Source organism: Kockiozyma suomiensis (assembly GCF_038497685.1).
Source record: "Kockiozyma suomiensis strain NRRL Y-17356 unplaced genomic scaffold V2V93scaffold_15, whole genome shotgun sequence".
NCBI lineage: Eukaryota > Fungi > Ascomycota > Lipomycetes > Lipomycetales > Lipomycetaceae > Kockiozyma > Kockiozyma suomiensis.
The window spans coordinates 21,695-37,392 of NW_027117678.1; the positions used below are offsets into that span (position 1 = coordinate 21,695).

Sequence of the window (15,698 nt, forward strand, 5' to 3'; positions counted from 1 at the left end):
TGGGGTTTGTATCGATTACCTGAGTATTATGTAAGAAAGTTATTGTCTCGTGCCATTGCCTATTTCTTTCTTTTCGACCCCGAGAACGGAAATCAAGAGCGCCGCGCGATCCAAAGGTTGTCGTATACTGCCTTCCCAACAAGACATTAGCCGCTCTTGCTGTTAGCAGCCTCTTCGAATTTCTTCCCTTTGGCTCCGCCGTCGTTCTCCTTCAATTTTCTTTCTTTGGGAATAATTTCACATTTTGAAAGGAATATCTCATCCTACATACAGTAAAAGTCTCAGATCATCCTGATGTTGCTATTCCCCGCGTTCAGCTATACTCTGGCTGTATCTGTCTTGCTCGTCTGCCTTCTCGGCACAGGTGCGCTTGATTAAGCAACTGTCTCCTCGTTGATTTATATCTAACGAAAATTTTTTTTGGCAGCCTTTGCGTTCCGTCCGTTGTCAGATGACGATCTCGAGATCATCCTTGCCGCTGTCGGTCCTCACCTCAACTCAGCCGACGATTCGACGAATTCTATTTCAGAACGCTCCTTCTACGGAAAAGACTCTTATGAACCTACATCTATTAGTTGTCCTAGTGGTTCCCTTGTTCGCAGCTCACTTCAAGGTCTGAGCTCTGACGAGCAGTCATACATTTCAGGACGTGATAACACCACCCGAACCGCTTTGATCTCGTTCCTTGACCGAATTGATCTCGAGGATTTCAACGCCGCTGATTTCATTGGCTCAAATACTTCAGTCCGCATTGGTCTTGCGTTTTCGGGGGGCGGCTATCGTGCAATGCTGCAGGGTGCAGGATTCCTAGCTGCCGCTGACAATCGCACTTCGAACGCTACTGAAAGCGGCCATATTGGAGGTTTGCTTCAAGCCTCTACTTATATTGTGGGCCTCTCAGGAGGATCTTGGCTAGTTGGTACATATGCTATGAATAACTTTTCTTCGGTACAAAGTATCCTCGAGGCATCCGACGTTTGGAATCTTACTGGCTCTCTCGTTGCAGCTCCGCCTGGTTACAAATCTGATGCAGCTTATACCCATGCTGTGGCAGCAGAGGTACAAGAAAAAGCGGATGCTGGCTTTGATGTAAGCGTGACTGACTACTGGGGTCGTTTAATTGCTTTTCAGATGTTTAACTATTCGAACGGTGGCATCACACTATCGTGGTCAGATATTGTTGACTCTGAATCATTCGTAACCTATGAAGCTCCGTTTCCTATTGTCCATGCAGTTTCTGTCACTGCAGGTGAAGATACTACATTGAACACCACTAGCACTATTGAGTTTAATCCTTACGAAATGGGAAGTTGGGATCTTGATTTTGCTTCATTTGCCCAGCTGAAATACATTGGCTCTGACATTTTCAATGGAACTCCGAAATCTTGTGTCACTGGCTATGATAAGTCGTCTTTTATAATTGGAACCTCGTCATCTTTATTCACCGTTAGCCCGCTAAATAATTCATTTGTCCAGGCTGAGATTTTCCCTCAGATTATTTACAACGCCATCGAAGAGGAAACCCCCAACAACTTCAGCAGAAATGCTGCACTCTATCCTAACCCTTTTACGGGAGTGTCAGAGAATAAATACAAAGACCTCTCACAGCTCTCCCTTGTCGATGGTGGCTTGGATGGTCAGGGATTGCCCTTGCTGGCACTTTTACAGGAAGAGAGAGCAGTTGACGTCATCTTTGCTGTGGATAGTAGTGCTGACTCCGATTTGAATTGGCCAACTGGAGAAGCTCTGATTGCTACTTATGAACGCCAATTTTTGGAAAAGAGCGCAGCGATGCCATATGTACCGGATAACAACTCGTTTGTTAACCTTGGGCTTACTCAACAGCCTACATTCTTTGGCTGCAATCGAACAAATAGCACCTCTGACTCTTCTCCGTTAATCGTCTATTTAGCTAATCATCCCTTCACATATTTCTCTAATTCATCTACTTTGCAACTAGCATATGATACCAGTACAATTGAGGGGATGGTTACAAACGGCTATAATATGGGAACGCAAGGGAATGGAACTATTGAATCAGAGTGGTCTGCTTGTGTTGCGTGCGCTATCATTCATCGTGAAGTTGAACGTCGTGGCCTAGCGATGACTGATCAATGCCAGGCTTGTATGGAGAAGCATTGCTGGGACGGAACTATTGACTCTTCTACTCCATCAGAATTAGCTTTAGCACCGGATTATGCAATTGGCGAGGGCGTATTTGCTAGTGAACCCTTCTCTGCCTCTTCATCTAGCACGTCGATTTTGTCGCGCGATTTGTCCTCTTCTGCTGCTTCGCCTAGCTCATCGGCTACGTCCTCTGCAGTATTTGGCAGTGCATCTACTATTACTCCAGCTGCAACCACTGCAACTGCCTCATCCTCTGCCGCTCTTTCATCTGCGACTAGTTCGACATCCGGTGTATGCAAACAAATGATGCCTGGCTACATGAGTAGAATTTTGTGCATGACTCTCGCTACCGCTACTGTACTTGTTATTTATTTGTAAGTGACCCATGTCTGGGTTTGAATTTAGTTCGACGAGTATTTTGGCACAATATCTACCGATATTTTTTCGAAAATTTTGTTTAGAGTGAAAAAGAACTGGGTTGTGTATATAGTGTATGTTGAGAACCTCTTACTCGGTATTTACCAATATCTTTTAAGAAAGATAAAACTGCTTAGAGAAAAAATAAGTATTATGCGTGTAGGGAGAATTTTAAAACCCTCTCTTGTCTAAATCGTGTTCTGGTCTATTAAAAGCTAATCCGGTACATAGAGCACGACGCATTGCTAAAGTAGCTTCAGTTACTGTTTGTAGTTTATTCAGCTTATAAGCTATCATGAGCCTTTCTTTTCTTTGCAATTTGTGTCTTCCCGCCCGACTGCTGCTGCCTCTTTTTCGTTTTGCTATTCATATTTTGTCCTGTTTTGGTTTTCGAATCAATTTTTTCGGCATTTTCTGCTATCTCTATCTCGACTACCTGCTTGTAAGATCTTCGTCGCATTCTTGCATGTGTGCATACAGCTCTCGCATCCCCTTCAACAGCTAGTTTACCCTTTTCCTGTGTAAATCCCCATAATGTTGCCAGATTTGATATATCATAAGGGCTACGGCATTCTAAAGCGTCCTGTGCGCCAGAAGATATTATAATTCCCTTCCCTCGTGTAGCTCTATAAAGAGACGCCGCGTTTGATATCAAGTTCCGACGTGTGTTGTTGTCACCTTGACGCGTAGACGGTGCATAGCAAATCTCTATCTTAATTCCCCGAGCTACTGCAACACCAAGAGTGCGATGTCGCAAATTGAAAGGAAGACGCTGCGACAGATCGAGTGAGATCAGATCTATCTCCAGATTTGTACATGCGGCTAGTAGAAGTTTTTCAGAAGTTGGACGCACGGCGAGAATGTCAAATTTTGAAGTAAGAGAGGGTAATGCCTGCGCTTGCGCTGCGTCATCTAGAATCAAAGTCACTCGTGAGAGAAAAGTAACTGTGCTGAGGGTTGAGGAGAAGACATCTCTCTGGATTGGTGACTCAATAGATGCCCCTTTACCACTTGCCTCGTAGTCGTATGCGATAGTCGTATATCCAACTACAGATTCATTAGTATATTATAGCAGATATTTTTGTTCAAAACGCCAATATACATACAACTTGCAAGCATAGAGACCGTACGGAACAAATCAGGAATGGCTCCGGTTAAGCGTGTGTATTCGAGTGAGGAGGTGTTCGTGACACCCTTCGGCCACGGAACATTAAGATCATAAAACATATTAACTGATCCTCACCGCATTTAATTAAAGATAAATCCTAGTTGCAATCGAGTGAGTGGAACTGAAGAATAGTAGACACAATTAATTTTTATATGTAAATAAATCTACATCGCAATCAACTGTGGAAAACTTTATGAGCCGCACGGAATTTGTGAAGCAACATACAAATTTACTTCCGCTATCAATTTCATTGGGCAATCATTACTTTACTGCCGTCAGTCCCTTTTTCAATTGCATCCAGTAATTCGTTCTTTGCAATGCTTTACCTGCATTTACTAGCTCGGCCTGTTACAAGGCGAGTAATAGTGCACCTTCCGCTCTCTACCACTCTAGTGGCACGAAATTCAACTTATAAAGAACGATTTTTTCAATCCTCAGCATTAGCCAATGCCTTGCGAAAAAAATCAAATCTTGCAGCAAGGAGCGACCCAACTACAGTCAGACAGACCGGAAAAAAAATTGAAGATCCTTTGAATAAGACAACGATGCGCTCTGCAGAGAATGACCCTGACTTCAATCTTGCAGCGAACATCTTTACAGCTGATCCGTTTACAATGGAGGATTTACAAGCAAGGATCGATAAAGATATTTTGTCACGGCCAGTCAACTCAAAACTATCACTACAATTATGTAGTGATGCCTTAGAAGCATGTGAGCTAATGGTCGGCAAGTCCGGCAATAAAACTAAAGACCAAGAGCAGGTGTCATCATTGCAAGAATTACTACATATTGCTTCTCCAGCTTCGGCTTCGGAATTAATAACTGCAATATTAGCGCATCCGGCAGTACCAGTAAATAATGAGCTTTTGCAAAAGTACTTACTGCTGCGACCAGATACCGAGCGAGCCATCAACGCAATGCGATCGTTCTACCAACATCCAGAAAACAAAGGCAAGATAATTGAGAGGGAATCGTTTATGATTCCGTTCAGAAAGACATTGCGCGACGAAGATGTGGATGGTGCTTTTAGAATTCTTGACCTATCCGCAGCGAGCCCGCAGTGGCTGCGCAGCGTTAAACATCAATGGGCGAAGGCTGCGGCCTGGTGGACTGGTGGCTTTCTAGGAACGATGCAGCTCAGTGATATTGTTATGAAATCCGATCTAATCGTTGCAGGTGGCTTAGAGAGCACGACTGTGGTTCATGTGTTGCTTGCGGTGTATTTGATAAATTCAACGCTACTTGGCCTGGTAGCATGTGCATCTCGACCTGGCGACAATGGTGGACGAGTTTCTTGGCGAAATGGAGTATTTCAAAGCCAGTGGTATTTGCGTGCACAGGAGACTCGCATGTTGAGTCAAATTGTTGATATGGACCAATTGATGGTCGGAAATGATGGAGAAATTTCTTCAAGAGTATTATATGAGTTGGAAAAACGCGACCGAAGATTAGGCGACAACGCGGAGGACATATTAATCAAGGAATACTGGGCTAAACAAGGCCAAGGGTTCGAGTGGGTGGAACCGGATATTGACCCAGCCGAGGAAGAAAAAATTTCTCGCGACGAACAGAAAATGAAGTTCAGGCGCGTGAGCGACGGATCGCACGAGCGCATGCGCCAGCAATATATCGAAGGAGAACAGAACGACGGTTGGATCCAGAAGGTTTTGCAGAAAGCATAGAATTATAAATACTTGAATACGCTTAATTAGGCTACAACCATCACTATTTTTAAGTATATCATTTTGTCTAGATATGAGATATCAATACCCAAAGTAGTAGTAAGACTGCTGCAAGATTGACAACTTGCAGGCAGCTATCATGTTCCCAAAAACATCGATCGGTCGTGCGGCTCTGGATTTTGAAGCCGAGTTTTGAAGCCGAGCTGAAGCCGAGTGAGTCACAGACCTAACAATAACAGAACGCAGTCTTAGATTCGAGAATTGCTTACTAGTATAAATTTGCTTCAACAATATATAACGAATGACTCGAGGCTCACAGTCGAAGTTGTGTCAAACTAACCCTTTCTCGTCACGGCAAAAGCATTTTGTTATCTGTAAGCAACTATATATACTACGTCATAGCTTCCCGATATCAGGCAACAAAAATGTCGAACACAGAAATCAAAGCCTTATTATTTGATGTATTTGGAACGGTTGTTGACTGGCGTTCATCTGTTTGCAAGTATATGTTGGATCGCATGCCAGACGAGCAACTCAAACAGTCTATCGACTGGGACGCACTGGCTGAAGAATGGAGGAATGCATATTACAAACATACAAAAGATAATGCTACGTTTAACGGAGATGCTTCATTTGTGACTGTTGACCAACAGCATCGTCATTCGCTTAGCATACTGGCGGAAAAGTATGAGCTGACCAAAGTATGGTCGGAATCAGACCTTGATGAAATTGCCAACGCATGGCATTATTTGGATGGTCAGTGAAACTCAGGTTACAAGATTGTTTCGGACTTACTAAATGGAATATTAGGTTGGAGTGACACTGTAGAAGGTCTAATTAAGCTCAAGTCGAGATTTATTATTGCCTCACTTTCAAATGGCAATGTCAGATTGCAAGTTGACATGGTGAGTTTTAATTGATGGTGCTTTGTTTACCTCTGCTAAATTCCGAATTAATTGCTAGGCCAAACATGCAAAGCTTCCTTGGGATATGATATTTGCTGGTGACATATTCAAAGTGTACAAACCGTCCCCTAAAGTATATCTAGGTGCCATTGATATGCTACAGTTAAAGCCTGAAAAGTGCGTGCCTGAAAACTTCCCATAGGTCACAGCATCAAATGCTAATCTTCTTCTTACAGTGTTTTGATGGTCGCAGCTCATATCTACGATCTGAACGCAGCAAAGAGTCTAGGATTGAGTACTGCGTATATAGTTAGAGAAGGCGAGGATACTGGCCTGACAGTTACTCCAGATCAAGTCGATTACCATTGTGCTAACTTTATTGATCTCTTTGAACAACTGACAAGGTGATTTTATGAATATTATTTCATCTATTCATATATCGTACATCTCAAGTAACTAGACAGTAATGGCTTTTACTTAATTCATTTTAATGCCTTCGATTCGTCTTTATAATCTGCCCGTATCTTCTGAATATTCGCAAACCCCGGTCTCCGTTCCAAATAAGCAAATGGGCTGTACAGAAATTAGAATCTTTGCAAGATAATTTCATGTATAAATTATCATACCTATTGCCATCCTTCTCCATTTGTTTTGCCCATTTGGCGAAAGAGACAGGCTGCAATTTCGGTGCAGCTAAAACTTGTCCTACTCCAAAAAGAGAAATGGAAAATAATGTTTCAACAATTATCTAGAAACCGTTTATTAGAATATGTAAGGCGACTCGCTATTTGCTTGGAAGCTGATATCTTACATCGATTGGCAAAGAAGCATTACTCTTGATTGTCAGATGCTTGAGATAGTGAGAAAACTCATACGCCGAAAATCCTGCATGGCAAAGCAGAAGCAAAGAGATCGCAGTTATGATATTTGACAAAGCAGACATCTTTCTCGAATTGTTTTTCTTAACTATGTAGAATCGCTATATCTGCTCGAGAAGTATCTGTAGTGACAGCAGTATCAAATGTCCATCACGTGACTTTTACTAGATGACTAAGCGATAATAATTTAAAAATATGTGCTTGAGAGCGAGGTGGCTTTCTACGTCCGCGAGCAGAATAATTCCAGAACAAGCTTGAATAATGTACAAGAAGCAAGACGGCTAATAAGATAATACACACCGCACTGTAAGGATGAGCAGGAAGAAAGCGAAGATGAACTTTGGAGCGGACTTTTTTTTGGGACTTTAGAAATCGGAGCGGCTCTGACAAATTTTTGTCTGAAGATCTACTCCGACAGTGACCACACTTCCTCAGTATCTTTGCGCCTTTTAGATTAGTTTCTATTAGACATAAGTGATTGGGTTTACTCTGAATTTTTTGTATATCTTGCCGATTCATTTTTCATTTGGCTAGAATGGCGACAGATATCTCCGCAGATGCAGTTCTCTACACCTGCAACAGCTGCGCAGTCGGCTTTCCTACGCCAGATCTTCAGCGACGCCACATGAAGACAGACTGGCATCGCTACAACTTGAAGAGAAGAGTGGCTACTCTTCCTCCAATCTCAGCTGAGATTTTTGCTGAGCGGGTGCTTCAGCAGATGGACGTCACGAGGCAGAATGAGGAGCGCGCAAGCTACCAGCAGACCTGTCGAGTTTGTGGAAACAAAAAGTTCACTTCTGCTGGTGCGTACGAAAATCATTTATCTAGCTCAAGACATCGAGAGAATGCGCAACGTGCCGAAGAGAGTGGCCGATCTGCCACAGCAGAAGAGGGAGCTGCTTCCACAGCAGTGGCTGAGCCACACTCTCACAAAGACAGCCTGGCACCCAGCTCGCTGACATTAGCTGACGCAAACAAGCAAACCGCATTTACTGCTTTATCTTTCCGTGATACCAGAGTTGGTGGAGGTAAAAAGGTTATGAGAAGAAATCATACAGGTGGCGATCGAGATATTGACATTGTGAGTACATCCGGCTCGTCGCAGAAAAGGTCGGTGCGCTCCTCTTCTCAACCTGAAGCGTCTACTAAGGAAGAGGCTGATTTTGATGGCGAGGATGAGGATGAGGATATTGATATTATCATTGCTCGCAAGCTGAAGAATGCGGTTAAACTGCCAGTCACAGCTTGTATCTTTTGCAATGCTGCGAATTTTGCCGATGTTGCTGCTAGTGTCAACCACATGAGAAAGGAGCACGGTCTGTATATTCCGGAACAAAACTATTTGGTTGACTTGAAGGGTTTGATCCAATATTTGTCCGAAAAGGTATCGATTGGAAATGCCTGCTTGTATTGTGCCTTTATTGGTCGCAGTATGAACAGCGCGCGCGATCATATGATCGCGAAGCAGCACTGCCAAATTCCTTTTGATACTGACGATGATCGTATGGAAGTCGCTGACTTTTATGACTTCTCTTCTTCATACCCTGAAGGGTATGAGGGCAGTGATGCTGAGGAATGGGACGACGTGTCGGATGCTGATGAAGAGGACTCGAAGGACGAAGGCGAGACAGCTATTGCAACCCGCGCCAGTCAGACTCGCACCGAGTCGAACCTGGTACTTGATTCCACTGGATACGAGCTGTCCCTTCCCATGTCGGGCTTACGCATTGGTCACCGCTCGCTCGCGCGATATTACAGACAGTCCTTCCGACCCACTCTAGAAGTTCGCGAAGGCCAGGGAACAGTTATCGCTGCGAACTCGCGGCCTATGCTGGGTACTGTGGCTTACGATCCAGTGAAGGATCGATCCACGAAGAAAGAGTGGAGAGAGCAGCGTACCAAGAAAAACCAGGACATTCGTCGCGAGATGCGTTATATCAACCAGCAAAAGCATTTCCGCGATCCTATGCTTGGCGGTTAGTTATACAACTTTTTAAGTTTTTTATTTGGGCTTAATCTTTTATGAATGGGACTTTGTTTTTGTACAGTAGGTAATTAAATGATTATTGCATCTAAAATTGATATCAGGCATATGTCATGACTGGTCACGATATATGATTTCCTTGCCACCAATTGTCCCTGTTCTACCAGATACTCCAAATCTAATCATGCCAGCACCAGCCTCTCCAGCGCGTAGTCCGCTCCAAGATAATCCATTGCCTTTAGCTAGAGTGAGTTCAACCTTTGTCCCCATGATTTTGTATTTTGATTTTTCAGGAATAATAGGTCCGAAAAGCTGTAGCTCAGTCTTGAATCGTTTCGATCCCTGATGAAATAAGTCGAGAGTAAGGCGTTCGTCGTGAAATTCAATTGTCGACTTTGCCTCTTCGCATTTCTTCGCAAAAATGGAAACAATGACTGTAGTAGGAGTTTGGTAAAAGTCTGTACGGCAGGATACTTCTTCTATCGCGTCTGACTTCTCCTCCTTCGGGCCAAGATAAAGATGCTTCCCGGCTTGGCAGCCTGACATCTGAGTAAGTATATTTCAAGTTAGGATCTTCTGAGAAAATAATTACGAACCAGCTATTTTAAGAAATTCATCAAATTCCAGAACTCGTCTTTTGCAGCAAGACCATCCTTTCGAAGCTGTAGAGGGACTTGTCAGTATAAGTGGATAATGATCACGGAATAGAAGTTACATACCGTCATGAAAGATAGCGGATCCAGGATGGAACGCGCAACCATCCCGATTGGATCCGTCATAAGTGACCTCACAACCGTTCCTCTTGCACTTTGTTCCTAAAGGAATTTCAGCACCTTCTGGATCCTGCAGCTCAGACGTGTTAACCGTTTTAGTGTCATCTAGAGTCTTCTGGGTCGGCTTTACTGCTTCCGGTGCGGAGACAGAAGTTAAGTCTTTGGCAACAGAAGGAGCAGCCCCGTATATTTCTTTGCCGTTCTCGTCTACATGACTTGGAGCAGCTGCCGCGACTGGCTTTGCTGGAGCCGAGGCTGAAGCTTCGACTTCAGTTGTGTGAACGCCTTTGGTACAGCCAGGGATAGACAAGAAATCATCAAACGAAATGACCCGTTTGTCACAGCAAGACCATCCTATATGCAATTGACATTATTACTGCTTGATTCTATCAGCAAGGCGGCTAGTAGGCGTACCCTTTAGTGCGTCGTGAAACACGGGAGGACTAGGATGGTACCAACACTCAGTCGAGTCTCCACGATCAAACTTCTTTCCACAGCCTTTTCTTGTGCAAACTTGAGCCATATAATTGTTTTCAGCGCGGCGAAATGTTGAAAAGAATAGAGATAATCACCAGCCAAATAATTCTTGGAAATCCGGAGAATTAAAAAGAGCGGTTGGATAATTAAGGTTCAGGGATAAGCTAAAACCGAAACAGTAAGAATTTAATAAAGTAGGTTTGCCAGAAGTCTCTTTTAGGAGAGAGAAGGACTACTCTGGAAACTTCTGGAGCGGACCGGATAGTCACGAGATGTAAACCGGGTAAGTCGCCGGCGCTGACAAAGACCATCAGCTTCGCCTTTTATAACTTGAGCACCGGTGGCCCGATTGATTTGCTTTGTACTAATCTTCCTTTGCGAAAAATGTTGCGAAGTTCGAAACAGGGTTCGGTTGCTCTGCGCGCTCTGCATCGTTCCGTTGCTGCTCGCTCTCAATTTCCGCGAGTAGCCGGCACCCAGCTCGCACACAATATTTTTGAATCATCCCGGACTTTCTCAGTTTCTACCCGGCGTTTGGCAGCCGCTACTGGTTCAGATTCTGGGAAAAACAAGAATAGCAGTGGATTTGGCAAGAATTTCAATCTTAATCTTGGAGGAAGTGAGAGCGCATTGGAAACTTATGGACAGGATCTCACAAAGCTTGCTATGGAGGGCAAGCTTGATCCCGTAATTGGCCGAGACGAAGAAATTCGGCGAACAATCCAGATCTTATCACGAAGGTAATTTATTCTTTTTTGTTTAACTTAGATAAGCAGTGAACTAATTCCTCTTAAGAACTAAAAACAATCCGGCGCTCATAGGAAATGCAGGTACCGGAAAGACAGCCATCATGGAAGGTCTCGCGCAGCGTATAGTCCGTGGAGATGTACCTGACAGTATGAAAGAAAAAACTGTCATTGCCCTTGACCTCGGTGGGCTAATTTCAGGTGCGAAGGTATGTTAGCTTAGCAATATATAGCTTATCGTGCAAGCCTTGTTCTGACATTTATGCACTTATAGTATCGCGGCGATTTCGAACAGCGACTAAAACAAGTTCTTAAAGAAGTTGAGGAGGCTGAAGGGAAAATAATTCTTTTTGTTGACGAACTGCACATCCTTCTTGGCTTGGGAAAGTCAGATGGATCTGTCGATGCGGCAAATCTCTTAAAGCCTCTACTTGCTCGCGGAAAGTTACAGTGCTGTGGTGCAACGACGCTGGATGAATATCGCAAATATATTGAAAAAGATGCAGCTCTTGCTCGAAGATTCCAGTCAGTCCTTGTTAATGAACCCACGGTTCAGGATGCCATCAGTATTTTGCGCGGCTTGAAAGAACGATATGAAGTGCATCATGGAGTACGAATTACTGATGGCGCTCTAGTTACCGCCGCCACTTACAGTAACAGATATATTACCGATCGATATCTGCCAGACAAGGCCATTGATCTTGTGGATGAGGCGTGCTCGGCTCTTCGTTTGCAGCAAGAGTCTAAGCCCGATGCAATTCAGGAGCTTGATCGTGGAATTATGACTATACAGATTGAACTCGAGTCACTGAAAAAGGAAAGCGATCCTCTCTCGGTTGAGCGACGTCAAAAACTTGAGAACGATCTGAAAACTAAGCAAGAGGAAGTGGAACGCCTCACCGAGATTTGGGAAAAAGAGAAGAAAGAACTCGAAAGAATTAAAAATGCGCAGTCAGACCTTGAAAAGGCACGCATCGATTTGGAAATTGCTCAAAGAACAGGTGATTTTGGTCGCGCTTCTGAATTACGCTATTCCCGGATCCCTGCTTTAGAAGCTCTTGTTCCTAAAGAAGGTGAAGCTGCAACTGGATCCACATTATTGCACGATGCCGTCACTTCCGATGACATCGCTGGTGTGGTTTCGAGAATGACTGGCATTCCTACACAGTCGCTTATGCGCGGTGAGCGAGACCGTCTATTGTACATGGAAGACTCTCTAAAGCAGCGTGTTGTTGGGCAAGATGAGGCGATTCATTCGATTGCTGATGCTGTCCGCCTGCAGCGAGCTGGGCTTACCAATGAGAAGCGCCCAGTCGCCAGCTTCCTCTTTTTAGGACCGACAGGAACCGGTAAAACCGAACTTACTAAGGCTCTTGCAGAGTTCTTGTTTGACGATGAAAGTGCTGTGGTGCGGTTTGACATGAGTGAATTTCAAGAGAAGTTTGCTGTTTCTCGTCTTATTGGTGCACCACCTGGATATGTTGGTTACGACGAGAGCGGAGAGCTTACCGAAGCTGTACGACGAAAGCCTTATGCCGTCGTTCTTTTCGATGAATTTGAGAAGGCTCATGCTGATGTTGCTAAGCTTCTGTTGCAAGTTCTCGATGAAGGATTTTTGACTGATTCACAAGGCCGTCGTGTTGATTTCCGCAATACTATTATTGTCATGACGAGTAACATTGGGCAGGAGTTTCTTATCACCGGCTCGGAGGAAGATCTTGCCGCTGGCCATGTCAGCGATGAAGCGAAGAAAAGCGTTATTAAGACAGTGTCTCAGCTTTATCCTCCGGAATTTATCAACAGAATCGATGAAACTATTGTGTTCAACAGATTATCTAGAGAAGCTCTACGCAAGATTGTTGATATCCGGATTGAAGAAGTTCAGGAACGGATTCGCGATAAGCGCATTGAACTACAAGTCGACGATGAAGCGAAGCAATGGCTTTCTGACAAAGGTTTTGATCCGCTATACGGAGCCAGGCCGCTCAACCGCTTGATTCAAAAATCTTTGCTCAATCAGTTGGCTATGTATCTTATTAAGGGACAAGTCGTTCCGGGAGAGAAGGTGGCTGTCACAGTTGTTGATGATGCAATCCACGTTGTTCCGAACCATGATGCGAATGACGATGTTTTGTGATGCGTTTTTCGTCTATATCTGTAAATATTTTGGAACATCTCCCGTGATATATATGTAAATAGATTATGTTACTACTTTGATATGTATAACAATTAATATTTTCTGTGTTCCTAAGTTGCTGCACAATTTTCGATATAACAATAGGAAACACCAATAACAGAATTCAGAGAACAACCTAACTCCAATTTACCACCTTAGTACCTGCACAAATCACACGATACAAATTAAAATAAACAAAATCGACGACAATCACAGCTTCCGATCTTTCCTGCTACGGAATATTACATCGTAGATATTGTCAAGCATAAACTCGACTCCACATCGCTGTCGAATTAATGGCAGAGCAAACCAGGCACTCTGTTCACCCTTTCTGCTCCAATATGTGATATCGTCACGCGATTGAGGAGCACCCACTAAAAACTTCCAGAAATCGTTGACGCTAAGATCAGGGGCAATAGTAATGATTTCGGAATTCATGAGCCGTCGTTCATCGAGCATCAATAGACGATGAAATAATGACGGCAGAAAACCCAATGACTCTAGCTGAGATAGTCTATGTCGAATTTCAAACCCGGTCAACCGGAGCAATTTGGAACGTAAAGAGTTAGTTCCTTGATGAAGATCTTGCATAATGAATGGTGCGATATAAGGTCGAGCTTGCGACACTATAAAATGATTTACGTTGAAGAGCTCCGATACTCGAGTATAAGGAGCCTCACGCTCAGAGCGGGGGGTCGAAGTCCACGACTTCCATCTGATTGTCATTCCGGTAGGAGTCCATGGCACTATTTCTCCGTGCTCGTTTTTACACATCAGCTGTACTTCTTCAAAAAATCCAGGTAAAGCATTGCTAGCGCAAGCAGCTGATCCTATTAATACATTTGGAGTTGTGAGATAATTAAACAGGTTCGGTACATATTGATCATCAGAGTGGACGGAAATATTCAGCACTCGTCGAGTTCTCGCGTATGCCTCTTCAAATGTCAAATCACCAACGTTGTCGTTGACAACCTTTTCAAGTACATGAATATCCAGTAGATATCCTTTCGCTAAAAAGCGTTTTAGTCGTTGCAAGCCAGTAATACTATCTGAAGGGGAATATCCGGTAAATGCTGAAAGGTCAATTCCTTCTCCGTTAAGAAACTCCGGCAGTTCATCATCACGATGAATGCATACCAGGGTCGCTATTAAAGCGCCCACTCCAACTCCAGTGACAATTCGCGGCAAAAGATTGTGCTCATGCAGAGCTCTTACTACACCGAGATGGCATATACCAAACAAAATGCCGCCTTGAAGAACCAAAGTAGATAAACCGTACGACTGTCGCGTATCATGAACAAGGTCTAGTTTAGCTTGGGCGCTTAACAACGAAGCAGGATGCTCAAGTAGAAAGCTGAGGCTCTCAATTACCTCCAAATTATATTTTTCGATAAGAAACTTTGTGCTAGTATCATGTTATCATGTCAGCACGTATTGACGCAGCAAAGCACAAAAAAATTATATATACCCCGTATATGTGAACAATTTCTTGTTGGCTATATTTCCCAAGTTTCGAACAAGACCTACCAATTGTCAGTAAGATTTATACCATATAGTTCTGTTTAATAGCTACTACCTACCTGATCGTATCGTGTTTGTAAGGGAAATTACGTCTCCTGTTTCCTTCATTTCCATGATCATGTCCAGCCGCTCCGAGATCAGCTTGTAGTCATATAAATTAGACTTTGGATTGGCTCTCCATAAATCGTTCCCAAGCACATTATCAAGCTCAAAAGCAAGATCCTAAATCGATCAGCTTACGCAAATATTTGATTAGGGGCAAACTAAGAGAGCATATACCATCCATTCTTCGTAAGTTTCGCAATTTCGCATACGCTGCAGAATGCGTGACTCAGGTCTACGACCAAACGCAAAGTTCCATATTCGCTAGATTAACCCACAATTAGCAAAATCGTTCATATGACATCAATTGTATTGACTTGCACTTTGCCAAAATAAGGCCACTTCTATCAGTGTCGAAACCAGCGAGACTGCAAAGTCGACGAGGAGCGCCTAGTATAGGAATTAGCAAAGAGTAAACAGGCAGCAAAATAAAATGAAGCATACATAGATACTCCACATTAGTAATATATCTTGTATCCGCTATGACGGAGATCCAGAAATGGAAGAGATCTCGGAAACAGATGGGCGCTTGCTCTTTGAACTTCGAATCAAGACTTCTTGTCAAACGAGATTGCCACTACTATGGGATAACCAGTTATTCGACGAGCGTCAGCAGTTCGTTTCAAGATAGCGACAAGAAAAAATAAGGAAACAGGTTATGAGGAAGGTACGCCCAGATGGGATCGTACAGACCGAAAACACAGGATCAGGCTGGTTCTCTTTCACATGCTCTCAATGC

General features: G+C 43.6%; 9 protein-coding genes across 9 annotated transcripts; 5 read left to right on the forward strand and 4 right to left on the reverse strand.

The window, feature by feature from the left end:
• The first annotated feature begins 104 nt into the window (after positions 1-104).
• V2V93DRAFT_374897 (lysophospholipase catalytic domain-containing protein) lies at positions 105-2,960 on the forward strand. Its single transcript, XM_066911359.1, has 2 exons — positions 105-364; positions 428-2,960. The coding sequence occupies exons 1-2, from the start codon at positions 295-297 to the stop codon at positions 2,503-2,505; spliced, it is 2,148 nt and encodes a 715-aa protein (XP_066763576.1). The 5' UTR covers positions 105-294; the 3' UTR covers positions 2,506-2,960.
• Positions 2,675-3,881, reverse strand: V2V93DRAFT_374898 (RNase P subunit p30-domain-containing protein). The gene is made up of 2 exons (XM_066911360.1): positions 3,651-3,881; positions 2,675-3,591 (listed from the first exon to the last, which is right to left on the reverse strand). The coding sequence occupies exons 1-2, from the start codon at positions 3,769-3,771 to the stop codon at positions 2,828-2,830; spliced, it is 885 nt and encodes a 294-aa protein (XP_066763577.1). The 5' UTR covers positions 3,772-3,881; the 3' UTR covers positions 2,675-2,827.
• An 88-nt stretch (positions 3,882-3,969) lies between these two features.
• Positions 3,970-5,604, forward strand: V2V93DRAFT_374899 (uncharacterized protein). Its single transcript, XM_066911361.1, has one exon. It carries the CDS (start codon positions 4,030-4,032, stop codon positions 5,392-5,394), a length of 1,365 nt encoding a protein of 454 aa, XP_066763578.1. The 5' UTR covers positions 3,970-4,029; the 3' UTR covers positions 5,395-5,604.
• Positions 5,605-6,788, forward strand: V2V93DRAFT_374900 (HAD-like domain-containing protein). Its single transcript, XM_066911362.1, has 4 exons — positions 5,605-6,150; positions 6,205-6,299; positions 6,358-6,476; positions 6,536-6,788. The coding sequence occupies exons 1-4, from the start codon at positions 5,820-5,822 to the stop codon at positions 6,705-6,707; spliced, it is 717 nt and encodes a 238-aa protein (XP_066763579.1). The 5' UTR covers positions 5,605-5,819; the 3' UTR covers positions 6,708-6,788.
• On the reverse strand, positions 6,667-7,274 carry V2V93DRAFT_388392 (magnesium transporter). Its single transcript, XM_066912326.1, has 3 exons — positions 7,111-7,274; positions 6,926-7,047; positions 6,667-6,872 (listed from the first exon to the last, which is right to left on the reverse strand). Exons 1-3 carry the CDS (start codon positions 7,240-7,242, stop codon positions 6,782-6,784), a joined length of 345 nt encoding a protein of 114 aa, XP_066763580.1. The 5' UTR covers positions 7,243-7,274; the 3' UTR covers positions 6,667-6,781.
• Positions 7,275-7,408: 134 nt separating this feature from the next.
• On the forward strand, positions 7,409-9,262 carry V2V93DRAFT_374904 (C2H2 type zinc-finger-domain-containing protein). The gene has a single exon (XM_066911363.1). It carries the CDS (start codon positions 7,713-7,715, stop codon positions 9,159-9,161), a length of 1,449 nt encoding a protein of 482 aa, XP_066763581.1. The 5' UTR covers positions 7,409-7,712; the 3' UTR covers positions 9,162-9,262.
• V2V93DRAFT_374905 (HSP20-like chaperone) lies at positions 9,214-10,550 on the reverse strand. The gene is made up of 4 exons (XM_066911364.1): positions 10,352-10,550; positions 9,884-10,291; positions 9,761-9,826; positions 9,214-9,703 (listed from the first exon to the last, which is right to left on the reverse strand). The coding sequence occupies exons 1-4, from the start codon at positions 10,458-10,460 to the stop codon at positions 9,276-9,278; spliced, it is 1,011 nt and encodes a 336-aa protein (XP_066763582.1). The 5' UTR covers positions 10,461-10,550; the 3' UTR covers positions 9,214-9,275.
• V2V93DRAFT_350232 (P-loop containing nucleoside triphosphate hydrolase protein) lies at positions 10,551-13,472 on the forward strand. The gene is made up of 3 exons (XM_066907963.1): positions 10,551-11,154; positions 11,210-11,369; positions 11,435-13,472. Exons 1-3 carry the CDS (start codon positions 10,799-10,801, stop codon positions 13,295-13,297), a joined length of 2,379 nt encoding a protein of 792 aa, XP_066763583.1. The 5' UTR covers positions 10,551-10,798; the 3' UTR covers positions 13,298-13,472.
• On the reverse strand, positions 13,347-15,695 carry V2V93DRAFT_374909 (acyl transferase/acyl hydrolase/lysophospholipase). The gene is made up of 6 exons (XM_066911365.1): positions 15,404-15,695; positions 15,281-15,349; positions 15,137-15,223; positions 14,917-15,079; positions 14,805-14,859; positions 13,347-14,741 (listed from the first exon to the last, which is right to left on the reverse strand). The coding sequence occupies exons 1-6, from the start codon at positions 15,416-15,418 to the stop codon at positions 13,547-13,549; spliced, it is 1,584 nt and encodes a 527-aa protein (XP_066763584.1). The 5' UTR covers positions 15,419-15,695; the 3' UTR covers positions 13,347-13,546.
• Between the last annotated feature and the right edge of the window lie 3 nt (positions 15,696-15,698).